The sequence below is a fragment of the Nyctereutes procyonoides genome, unplaced genomic scaffold (assembly GCF_905146905.1).
Source record: "Nyctereutes procyonoides isolate TBG_1078 unplaced genomic scaffold, NYPRO_anot_genome, whole genome shotgun sequence".
Classification (NCBI taxonomy): Eukaryota; Metazoa; Chordata; class Mammalia; order Carnivora; family Canidae; genus Nyctereutes; species Nyctereutes procyonoides.
The window spans coordinates 32,398,588-32,410,687 of record NW_026575140.1 but is presented as its reverse complement, the minus strand read 5'-3'; the positions used below and the strand labels follow the sequence as shown (position 1 = coordinate 32,410,687).

General features: G+C 59.1%; 2 protein-coding genes across 12 annotated transcripts in view; one reads left to right on the top strand and one right to left on the bottom strand.

Moving 5' to 3' along the window:
* The window catches only part of PRKCZ (protein kinase C zeta), a 103,120-nt gene extending 101,033 nt beyond the window's left edge, over positions 1-2,087 (top strand). For all 11 annotated transcript variants that reach the window (XM_055306802.1, XM_055306801.1, XM_055306807.1 and 8 more), the window contains 2 exons: positions 954-1,069; positions 1,184-2,087. In XM_055306802.1, coding sequence (XP_055162777.1) covers positions 954-1,069; positions 1,184-1,271 — 204 coding nt within the window. In that variant the 3' untranslated portion in view covers positions 1,272-2,087. The remainder of the gene's footprint in view (positions 1-953; positions 1,070-1,183) is intronic.
* A 1,398-nt stretch (positions 2,088-3,485) lies between these two features.
* FAAP20 (FA core complex associated protein 20) lies at positions 3,486-9,176 on the bottom strand. Its single transcript, XM_055306852.1, has 4 exons — positions 9,088-9,176; positions 8,751-8,877; positions 8,378-8,640; positions 3,486-3,645 (listed from the first exon to the last, which is right to left on the bottom strand). The coding sequence occupies exons 1-4, from the start codon at positions 9,147-9,149 to the stop codon at positions 3,573-3,575; spliced, it is 525 nt and encodes a 174-aa protein (XP_055162827.1). The 5' UTR covers positions 9,150-9,176; the 3' UTR covers positions 3,486-3,572.
* Between the last annotated feature and the right edge of the window lie 2,924 nt (positions 9,177-12,100).

Below are 12,100 nucleotides of genomic sequence, written 5' to 3'. Positions count from 1 at the left end.
CTGGCCTCAGGTGTGGCTGCATGGCAGGCGAGGGGGGGACCCATGTCCCTCACTTACAGCTCAGGGTTAGTTCCTGGGAACGTGCCTGGGCCAACAGTTCAGGGCATAGAGCTGGGGAAGGACGGGGGGTAGGCTTGAGTGTCACAGGAATGGAACTAGCAAGCTCTCACCGTCCTCACCTGGGTGACATGCCGCCAGGGGTCTCTGCCCCATATGTGGTGAGGTGGAGATCGCAGTCTGGATCCCAAGAAGCCCGTTTCCTGCCTGATCAGCATCCCCTTGTGATTAGAAACAGGCTCAGTTAGCATTTTCAGGGAGGAAGGTCTTGGTGGGATGGCATCTCAGCCAGCACTGGGCATGGGCAGCAGCGCCCCTGCCGAGTCCAAGCTCCATTATGACCAGGCTCCAAATTGTAAGAAAGAAAATCTCTTGAGACCATGAGACCAGCCTTGTTGGGTGTCAGGGCGTGGTTGCGGGGTACAGGGTGGGAACCCCAGTGCAGCTCTGTCCCAGGTATGGGCCTATGCAGCCAGTGCTGCCAACATTTATAAACTCAGGGTTGTTGTTGTTGTTGTTTTAAGATTTATGTATTTATTCATGATAGACACACGGGGGGGTGGGGAGGCAGAGACACAGGCAGAGGGAGAAACAGGCTCCATGCAGGGAGCCTGACTCAGGACTCGATCCCGGGAGTCTGGGATCACACCCTGAGCCAAAGGCAGGCGCTAAACCGCTGAGCCAACCAGGGATCCCCTAAACTCAGGGTTTTACTGGCTTCAGATACATTTTCCTAAACTTTGTGTTTAAGGGAAAAGAAAACTGTCTCCAAATACAGGATGTAGGTAAACACCGAGTGTGTTCTTATTCCATTCTGTGACTTAAGTTCCTGCAAAAACCCAGATCCCGTGGAGAGGACAGCCAGCACCACCTGACTTCTTGCCTTTTCTTCCCAGTTGGAGAAGAAGCAGGCCCTCCCGCCATTCCAGCCCCAAATAACCGACGAGTACGGTCTGGACAACTTCGACACCCAGTTCACCAGCGAGCCCGTGCAGCTGACCCCAGATGACGAGTAAGGCCTGCCGGGGGCGGGCCGGGGGTTGGGACACCCCGTCTGCCGTGTGCCCTATCCAGGGTCTGCCCGTCCAGGGTCTGACCCCACTCCCCATGCTCTGCCTGTGCACAGGGACGTCATAAAAAGGATCGACCAGTCCGAGTTTGAAGGTTTTGAGTACATCAACCCGTTACTGCTGTCCACCGAGGAGTCCGTGTGAGGCCGTCTTCTGTGTCATGGACACGTCTGTGAATGACCCCTTCACTCTATCCTTAACCACAGCGCATGCATGCCAGGCTGGGCGCAAGGCTCCAAGTGCGGCCAGGGAGGGATACTTGCCGCCGACCCCGCGGACGGGGGCGCCAAGCGGGCGCTTCTCATAGCGGAACAGTCTTGCGTCTGGGCCCGCGCGGCCAGCTTTGTGCTGGAGGAATTTGCTTCTTGTGCCTGCGCCGCGGACAACCCGCGGTGACCGTGTCCAAGGGAGAAACTGCCCCACGATTTCGAAGGTGCACACTTTCCACAGAAACAGAACTGACCTGCTCCACCAGGAGAGTTAGCCTGTAATGTCCTGAGGAATAAAATGTGCCCATGATGTCGAAGCCGTTCTGGTGCCTTTTTTCCGCATCCGGCACCCACCCAGCGTTGCAGGCGACAGCCACATGGGAGGAGCCCGAGTGGGCGGGGTTGTGCGCTGAGTCGAGGCTGGGAACGGGAGTCGGAGTGCCCACAGAGAGGCAGTGCGGTGGAGAATTGACAAATTTGGGACATTTTCTCAATCCCAGTAAGTTCCCATGTTTGTAGTTAGCATGTATGTCACACCAGTGCATCCGCAGCCCCCACAGTGTCACCGACCATGAGGAGACCCAATCCTGGATTCTAATGCTGCTCACTGAAGCACCTGGAGACCAAATAAAGTAAGAAATTGGAAGACAAAATCTGCACAAAATATCTCTGAAAACACTAAGTGGGGCAGCCTATGTGACCTCTTGTGTTATGTATTAAATCTTCGAAAAAATATTTTTATTGGTAATAATGATGCTCAGAATTAGAAAATTTACAAAGATCTGTGTATGAGTGTCCCAGCCTTAATAATCAATCTAGAATACCACAGACACCCTGCATGCATGTTCCTGACTGCACACTTCCCGCAAGCAGCACAGGGGACACACGTCACTCCATTACCCTCCTTGCATCAATGCCCAACCACAGGTTTTCCTGATTCTCTAACCCACTAGGTGTGGCTTGAGCAGTAGGCAGAGTGCAGATCCCAGCAGCAGGACCTGGGATCACACTCCTAAGCCAAAGTCAGATGCTTAACCGCTGAGCCACCCAGGTGTCCCTAACGACTTATTTCTAATAAAAGTAGGTGTTTTCGGGAAGCAGCAGTTTTGGAAAGCGTTTTTAAAAACGGTTTTATTTAGAGCAGTCTTAGGTTCCCACCAAAATTGTGGGGCCACTGCAGAGATTTCCCATGTGCCCCTACCCCCATGTACCACTACCCTCACCGCCAGCCTCCCCTCCCAAAGCCATGTGTGACCATGGATGAACCCCATGGACACAGCATCCCCAGGGCACGAGCCTCACATCTTGGTGGCTGCAGTGCGTGGGTTTGGACAAAATGACATATATTCACCCTGTAGATCATGCAGAGTAGCTTCACCTTCCCAAAGGCCCCGTGCCCCATCCTCCAGTGACCACTGCCCTCTCCCCGTCTCTATAGTTCTGCCTCTTCCAGAAGCCCCTATGGCAGGAGTCTCTTCAGACCACATCTCTCACTTGGTCACATGCAGTTAGGTTCCCCCATGGTCCTTTCGTGGCTTTGTGACCTGCTCCCTGTGCCAGTGCTCGCGGCCAAGGTGGCTGGGGTGGAGATGGGGACACTGCCAAAGCCCAGCTCTTCCAGAATCCAAGGGCCGTCAGCACTGGAAGGAAAACTAGCTATAGACACTCTTGTGCCCCACTTTCCACTTGCCCTGGAAGCCCAAACACACGGCTGATGCAGAATGTTCTGGCAGATGGGCCTGCCCACTGCAGATGGCGCCTGGCCCATTCCCTCCCAGTCAGTCCCGGCTGGAGGAGACGCTGCGCTGCGACCCTCGCCCGTCCGTGAGGTACTAGGGCACTTTGCAGTGGCAGCGTCTGGCGGGGCGGGGGGCCTGAACCATGTGGCCAGCAGGTTCACCGGGAGAATTGAAACGCGGAGCAAGTGGAGTCTGCAGAGGCAGGAAAGTGCACTCTGCCCACCTGTCCACTTGTCCGTAGATGTGGCCAGTCTTGCTCGAGACCGTCTCAGCTCACCTGCCCGGGCTTGGGTCTGTCTGCCAAGCAGCTGCCAGATTCTGACTGCAGCAGAGCACTCTGCTTAGCTAAGCCAAAAAGGAAAAGGATCCTGTGTTTTGGTCCCGACACAGACAGACATGTGACACCAGTAGTCTACACAGACATTTTAATAAGCAGCTTTCAAAGCAGAGGACGTGGCTCTGGCAGGTGGGGCCAAGCCTCTGCGCCGGCTGTCTGCTCACCACACCATGTCTTCCGTACTTTCTGCCAAGCACTGGGCAAGGTGGCTGTCGATGTCTAGCTGGGCCAGCCTGCAAGAGGGAGGGGATGGTCAGTCATGTAAGGGGACACGCCGACCACACACCACCTGCCACCACACCCACCACACACTTTCACACCCCTCCCTGTACTAACAACACCCAAGTCAGCCAGAGAAACCCGTGATCATCTCCATAGCTGGTCAGAAATGAGGGAAAGGTCCAAGAGGGCCACGCCAACCGGAAAAGGCCTCTGCAAATCCCGTGCCTCGGGGATATTTGTCTGGGCCACGTGCTCAGTGCAGCTGGATGTGCGGCATCAGGACACCTGTCAGACATACACCCTGGGCTCGCCCAGCCTCCTCCTGTGTCTCATTGAGCCTCCAGGGGATTCTGGAATCCACTCAGCTTAAGGACCTCACGGATCTGGGTGGACTGCTTGTCCTGGGGCCTGAAAGGCCACCCGCAGATGAAGGGGCTTGGCAGAGACTCAGGACAGCATCAGAGGGTCCCTGCCTGCCCGTGCCAGGGGCTCCTGCAGGGGGTTCTGTATCAACAAACACCCAGAGCATCACTTCCTCTTATGAAAGCTGCCCCACGTGGCACCCCCAAAACAAAAAGCACACGGCTGGGCCCCAGGAGCACGATCACTGTCCTCTACAAGAGGTGGGAAAACAGAAGCAGGTGAAGGTGGCTGTGTCGCTCGGATCTGTCTGCTCACTGTGGAGGACTAAGCCCCCTGGGGGGGGAGGGCAGCAAACTTCCTGCCAGCCTACAGCGCTGGGGGCTCCACAGCCTGCGGGATGGCCTCTCAGCATCCCGTGGGCATGTGGGGAGGGGCCTGGATTTGTGTCATGGAGCAGACACCTTCTACTCCCGACCTCATCTGACCCCATCTGGGCAGGGGGGCCAGGCAGGACCACCCCCCACGCACTGGAGCCAGGGACAGTCAGCTTCCAGCTGTGCCCCCAGACAGCAGCAGGCCTGCGGCGGGACACACCCTGGGGGGGGGCTGGGCCCACCAGCTGCGAACAGTAGCACTCTCTGTGCCCCCTGCAGCCTGGGGTTATCCTGTCTGCCGACCTGCCCACAGCTCCTGCAGTTCTTCTTATGCTCCAGGCAGGCCCAGTCACCCCGTGTCTCCCTTGGCTCAGCAGCACGTGTGATGACCCCCGAAGCCTCAGCACGGGTCATGGTGGCCGGGACCCCACCAGCACCTCCCAGACTGGAACACACACATCCTGCTGGTACACCCTGGGTCTCTACTAGCAGCTGGCAGCGTGGACACTTCATCCATCACCAGGAGTCCCGCCTGGCCCTCTGGATACGCCTCTACACCATGGCTTCTGCAGTAGTCTGCCCAGATGGCTTCTCTCTACTTGGGAGACCCCCCCAAGATGCGACCTTTCCTCCGCCCATACCTAGAGCCATCCTGGTCAGCTGGCCAAGTTCACTGGCCAGAGTGGAAAGGCCCTTCCCTGGAGCATCACAGCAAGATGCTGAGGGCCACAGCACCACCTCACCCTGTTGCTCTGGGCGCCTGTGCCCATTCTGGTGGCCATCAGCTGCCCTCTCAGACTTTGTAGGGCTGCTCAGTGTGCTCTCAAGTCCCTGGGGCCCCCGCATGCTCTAAGGCTGCCAGAAGATTCTAAGATCTGGACCAGGTCACCTTGTCTGGGGTTTCCAGGAGGTATCCCTCGGGTGGGGGGCACCCTTTGGGACCCTTGAGACCTCCTCCTCATTAAGAGAGCTTGGTCTTCGCCAGCCTCATCCTGCACGCCAAGCTTTTGCAGCAGCTGCCCCAAGACAGGCCAACCTCACTGTCTCACTGAGGCCCAGTTTGTGGACGATGCGTGCAGCTGCAGAAGAGGAAACTCCGTCCAAGACTCTCTACTGACTCCTGCGTCCAGGGGGGCTCAGTGTCCAGCAGCATGAGGGGCCTCAGAGCTGGTAAAACACCAACCGAGGTTCTCATTGTATATGTGGGACACAACCCAACTTCTGGGTTCCACATCTTTGTGGCCAGTGGCCCATGGTAACCCATCTCCCCAGGTGCCCTTGTGACTTGCAGGATCAGAGATCATACAGGACACCTGAGCACAGCAGTGCGCAGATCTTAGGGGCACAGGGTCTCACACCCCATCAGTCAAATTCGCCATGCAATCATCCATCACGTTAAAGAATAAAACTGTTCTCTGAGTCACTTGAGCCGGCTATGGCTTTGAGAAGAATCATGAACTCATCCCACAGCACTGTGCCCCCAAAGCACACCCTCCACAAGCATCACTCGGGTTAGAAGTTGCCCCCGAGGTCCAACACCACCTCCCCTGCTATCAGAAGAGCAGTGCACAAGGCTTCAATCTCTGGTTAAGAAATTTCCCAAGTGGGGCAACTCGCTGGCTCAGTCAGTAAAGCACGTGACTCTTGACCTCGGGGGCTGTGAGTTCAAGCCCCATATTAAGTGTAGAGTTTGCTTAAAAATATTTTTTTTAAGTAAAACAGATTATACATAACAAAAACTTTCCCCAAGAATCCCTAAGAGCTGATACTGTTCTATGGAGAGTCACAAGACAACTTGGCAGCTTACTGTGCACCTGCTGAACTGGACCCCCCCTCCCCCCACCGCAGCCCAAGCTGTCTCCTTGCCCCAGGGTCCTGAGCATCCCGGGAGAGTGTGGGCCTTTGTTTTCAGTGACCTGTGGTCTCCGCACTCACTGTTAACACCTGAGGGGTATGTTCTGCCCCAGAGCTCTCCCCTTTGTAGTCAAGCGGAAGAATGTGCTACAAGCATTTCAGACAAGCCCGCGGAGGCCTGGACCCCACTGTACTGACACCCACTTTGGAAAAAATGAGGCGCTCTGCCAAGCCTTAATTTAACTGCTTAAAAAACTCAAAGCTGGAACTTTTTTCTCCCTAACATCTCTGTCATTAGGAGTCTTTTTTTAGACCGTGTAGAAATGCCAGCATTCCAAGAACAGAAAGCCCCTTCTGGAACAGGAGAAAAGGTGGGGCACCCAGACAGCATTAGATATCTTAACAGCTTCTACCAAGAAAAGAATTTCTCTCTGGGGCTTCCAGCAATGTCCTCTGCCCCTGGTTTCTCAGACCAGGGATGAATCAAGACCAACCGCTATTTTTAAAAAGTGTTTGCTGCATTAGCAGAATTGGCAAGCCAGTCAGTATTTGCAACTCACAAGTGTCCCAAAACTTGAGTACAGGCAAAAGGCAGTGCTGGGAGATGCTGGCTCTGGAAACATTTTGCAAGTTCCCTGGTGCTTGTAGGAGAGCCAGGGCATCTTCGGTGGATCACCAGGCGACCCCCTCCAGGCCCTGCTTGTGGCTCCACCTGCTGGGGCTTCAGAACACCCACCACCTTGCCCAAACCAGCCACTCTCGTCTCACCAGCCCTGGGCTGTGCAGGCACCTTAAGGAGATAAGCATGAGGGTACTGGGCTCACCACAATACCAGCTCTCAAAGGCTTGTTCTGATACAAAAATGCAGACTAGAGGAGCCCAAAGAGTTGACCACTAATAGAAACATCACATCTCTGAATAAAAAGTAGCATCTAAAAATCTTGGTGTGCAGGCTGTTTATCTGAACCAGTGGCTTGATGGTGTTTGTTTTGCTGTCAGTTCCATCGCCCTCACTGTCCAGGATGGTGTTTGCTTCTGGGGGACCAGGGATGTGGCCTGTGACTTGCACACCATCTGCCAGCCACACGAAATCTGGAGCTGGTCCACTTACTGAAACCTACTGTTCTTTCACTTCATCTGACCAAGTTCCTTTTGACAGTCTTGACCCCTAAAACCATAGCACCTGTGTCCTCAGCTGTGTGACACGTGGCCCACAAGCTGGGCAGTCAGAGCTTAACATCTTAGCAAACCTAGATTCCAGTCCCCTTACTCAAAAAAAGATATAAAGAGAGGTGCCAGGGGAGCTCCATCGGTTAAGCATCCAACTTTTGGCTCAGATCGTGATTTGGGGATCCTGAGATTGAGCCCTGCATCCTCAACAAGGAGACTCCTTGTCTCTCTCTCCCTCTGCCCCTCCACCACACCCCCCTCACTCATGCATGCTCCTTCTCTCTCTTCCTAACATAATCTTTAAAAAAAATAAAAACATACATTGAGCTTTTAAAGCAAAACAGCATCTCTCAGCACAAACAACCTTCATATTTTTTTTTTAAGATTTATTTATTCACGAGGGCACAAACACAGAGAGAGAGAGAGAGATGCAGAAACACAGGCAGAGGGAGAAACAGGCTCCTCACAGGGAGCCCGATGCGGGACTCGATCCCAGATCCTGAGATCAGGAACTGAGCCAAAGGCAGGCACCCAACCGCTGAGCCACCCAGGCGTCCCAACAGCCTTCGTTTTTAAAACCTACTCCTATGTAGGTACTGGTGGGACTGCTTGGTGACCCACAGACTCGCCTGGCCCCGGGGTGGCCTCAGCCAGGGTATGCGGTCCCCACCAGGTTCCCTGTGTTAGGGTGGGCTGTCAGGTGTGGGGAGAGGTGCCCTGCTTTCCGGCTGCACAGTCTGTCCCAGGGAGACTGCGGCCTGTGTGCAGGGCTCCAAGGGATGAGTGAGCAGGGGACCCCCAGCGTCCCCAACCCCGACCAGCGGCCTCTAGCTACCTGGACTTCAGCAACTCAACATGCACTGACCTGAGGTGGCCAAACCGAGCTCGGGCACTTCCTGGCCCTCTAAACACTCACGGCTGTGCGTGCCAAGCAGGGCTGGGGTCAGAGAGGGGGACAGAGGCGCCAGCCCGGCGCACTCACCTGGGGGCGAAGTCGACCTGGCACATGGGGCAACTCCGCAGGCTGGGCGAGGCCTCCCACAGCTGCTCCGGGGCAGCGGGCGTCCCTCGGGGCTCCGGCGAGGGGCATCGCTGCGGGGACCGGGCCCGAAGGGGCACTCGGTGGGAAGGGCCCAAGCCCCCGCCTCCTCTCGGGGCCGGCGGGAAGGGCGTCCAGGAAAAGGTCCGGGCTCCCACGGTGAACTCCTCGGGGGACGCGGTGCGCTTGGGACGGCGGCCGGGATCCTGCCAAACCGCGTCGTCCGTCGGGCCGCGTCCGCCGCGCCCTGGCGCCCCCCCGTCCAGGACCCCCATCCCGCTCGCACCCCGGCATCCCCCGGGCGCCCCGCACGCACCGGGCCGGGGAAGGCGGGCAGCGGCGGCAGCTCTCCGTCGGGGCTCAGATCAGCTATCCCCGCGCGCAGCAGGTCGGCCCACGGCCGCGCGCACTCGCCGACCCCCGGGACGGGCCCCCCGCGGCCGCTGAGGGTGCGGGGAGAACTCAGCAGGAGGCGCCCGGCGGGGAGGGCGGGGAGGGCGGGGAGGGCGGGGAGGGCGCGGCTCCGAGGGGGCGGCCGGGCGCGGCGGCTCCGGGAAGCACGTGGGCGCGCGGCCACCGCGCCGGAGCGGCCGGGGGACGCGGGCCCCCTTCCTCCCCCCCACCCCACCCTAGCCCCCGGCCCCCGACCTCACCCGCCCCCGGGGGACGGCCTCCGCCGGCGCAAACTCGGCCGCGGCCTCCGCGCCGCCTCCATCCGCCCCCAGCCCAGCGTCCGCCGGAAGTGAGCGGCCCGCCGGAGACCCCGCCCCCGACCAGGCCCCGCCTCCGGCCCTGACCCCATCCCCCGCACGGAGCCAGCTCCGACAGAGACCCCGCCCCCGACAGGCCCCGCCCCTCGAGGGACCCCGCCCCCCGACCAGGCCCCGCCCCTCGAGGGACCCCGCCCCCGACAAGGCCCCGCCTCCGGCCCTGACCCCATCCCCCGCACGGAGCCAGCTCCGACAGAGACCCCGCCCCCGACCAGGCCCCGCCCCTCGAGGGGCCCCGCCCCCGGCAAGGCCCCGCCCCTCGCCGTCTGCCGGGGACCCAGACACCCTCGCCGACCTCCTCCTGCCTGAAGCGCGCTGTGGACCTGGTCCCCCACCCCTGGCCCCCATCCCGACCCCACAGCCTGCTCTGCGGTCCTGAGGCGGCCCCCCCAAAACCCCGGGACACTGTCGGAGAGGAAGGTGTTCCGACCTCGACACTGGGAGAGACAGGTCACGGTCCCTTCTTCTGCCAGAGGAGCCCAGGGGAGCTGACTGCCCACTGAGGAAGACATGGAGGCCGGGATGGGGGGCCCATTTCACGCGGTCCCCCACCCGCAGGCTTGTGGCCTGCAGAGGCTTGGGAGGGGGGACTGGACCCGCGGTCAGGCCAGGGACCCCTTCCCCAGTTGCCCCCTGCCCAGTGGCCAGGCCTGCCCTGCTCCCCACCTCCTGCCAGGGGACAGCTCTGAGCCTGTTTCCAGCTCTGCGGAAGAGGATACAGCCTGTCCTCCTTGGGGCGGTTGTGTTTTCCTCCTAAAGGGAGGAACTTGGTTTTCGGAGTTAAGAAAAAAACAAGAGGCAACAAAGTGCAAGTAGCCAGCCAAGACCAGGGGTGCTGGGCCAGGGGCAGCGTGGGGGGATCCTCCCTCATGGGGCTCTCCCCAAGACTCAGGGCCCAGAGCTCCTGCCCAGCGACCACTCAATCAACCACTTGGTGGCAGCAGATGCCCAGGCACTCTCGGTGGCTCCTGCTCCCATAGAGTTCCAAGCCCTGTGGGCCTCAGGAGCCCCTGGGTGACCCCCACCCTCACGGGGGCTGAAGTATGCAGGGGGCTGGGTGGCAGGAACTCCCTTCAACAGACAAGCAGAAGTCACGGGGGGTGCTGGGACTCCTTGGCTCTCCCCAACCCCAGCAGCTTTGTCAGGGATTGTTCTAGATCCTGGAGACCTCCAAGGAAACAAGGCAGGGTCCTTGCCCTCAGAACCTGCCAACCAATAGGAAACAGACCCCACGTGCACAAACAAGCAGAGTCACCAAGCTCAGTGGTCCCGGGGGTCCCTGAAGGAGGCTGCAGCTGGACCTGCTCCCAGGTGAGGGAAGGCCAGACATGAGGGCTCCCAGGCATGGCTCCATGAAGGTGTCCAGCAGCCCCGGGACTACCACACACCTGGTGCTGGGGGGTCCCATGCACAGTCCCGTGGGGCCTGGCTGCAGCTTCTGCAGATCCAAAGCCCTTGCTGGGAGTACCACCACACTTCCACCAACTGGCCACGGGGAGCCTTGGTAGGAATGGTGCCAGGCCTCCCCAAGGTACAGGGGGGCACAGCCAGGCCTCCCCGAGGCACAGGGGGATACAGCCAAGCTTCCCCGAGGCACAGGGGGCACAGCCAGGTCTCAGAAAGTCAGTATACACTCAGTTCTCTGGCCATGCTGGGACTTCTGTATGAGCAGCTGCTGCCCCTAGACGGGACCTTGGGAACCGTACACCAGGGTCTTCAACATCCCAACCACTCCTGCCCCTTCCAGTCCCTTTCTCTACAGTCTCTACAGAGCTCACATGGCCCAGTCCCCTGACCAAGAAGGGCAGAGCAGGGCATTGGCAGGGACGGGTCTCAGACAGACCCTGGCTACGGCCCTGGCCTGAGGGCAGGTGCCCCGAGTAAGGCTGGCTCAGGGAAACTGTCACGGCCTGGCTGAGCCTGGCTGCGGCCCAAGGCACACGAGGTGGGCAACACCCACTCTCCTTGGCCTGAGCCAGCCCAGGGGGCCTAGTTTGCCCTTGGCTGCCGAGGGAGAAGTCCGGGACCTCTGGCTGGGGGCCAGGCCAGCACCGCCGGGCAGAATAGAGACCCTCGGAGCCCGGCCCTCCTGGGGGCACAGAGCCAGAGCAACATGCACACGTGGTCCTCCTGGGGGCTTCTCCTCTCTGGTTTCATCCAGCTGCTGGGGATTAAGTCCCCCATTGCTGCTGGCACCTACAGCCTGCAACACTTCCTCGGAGAACAGAGCAGGGGTGACCAGCCAGGCAGGCGGCAGGTGCTGGTGCCCCTCAGGAAGCCCTGTCCCGTCCCTGCCACCCCTGCCCCTGCTGGCGCAAGCACCTTCCGGAGGCTGAGTGGAAGCTCAGAGCACCCAACAGACCCACCTTGGCGCAGCTGCCTGGGCATCACTAGCAAGACGCAGTGGTGGTGGTAGGACTGGAGGTTGAACAGTTGAACTTGATTGAAAGGCTCTCGTTTTTAAGCCATCTGTTGCTGGTGACAGTGACTGGGGCTGCCCTGGAAAATAATCTCTGATTAGGACTGATGCTGGCACTGCAGAAAGGGATTTTCTATGAGCCAAAATTCATGTTTACAAAGACTATTTCAGTGATTTCTAAGAGGCGCCCCTAGGGAGAAGTGGCAAGGGCTCAAGGGGCCGGTGTGTGGGAGCCCTGGCCTGCAGTCTGCTCCCTGCTCTCCCCGGCTTCCTCCACAGGGCAATGAGGACACTGTGGCTGATGAACCAGAGCCCCTCCCTCCAAGGTGCCTGTCCCAGCATTGAACACATGTGGCCAGCCAGGCAGGGGCCTCTCCATCCCCAGCCCTTCCACTACCAAGGAGCAAATGTCTCAGCTCCTGCTGTTCTCAGAGCCAAGATGGCCATGGGTTCCTCCCTCCCACTGGGAGAGCAAGA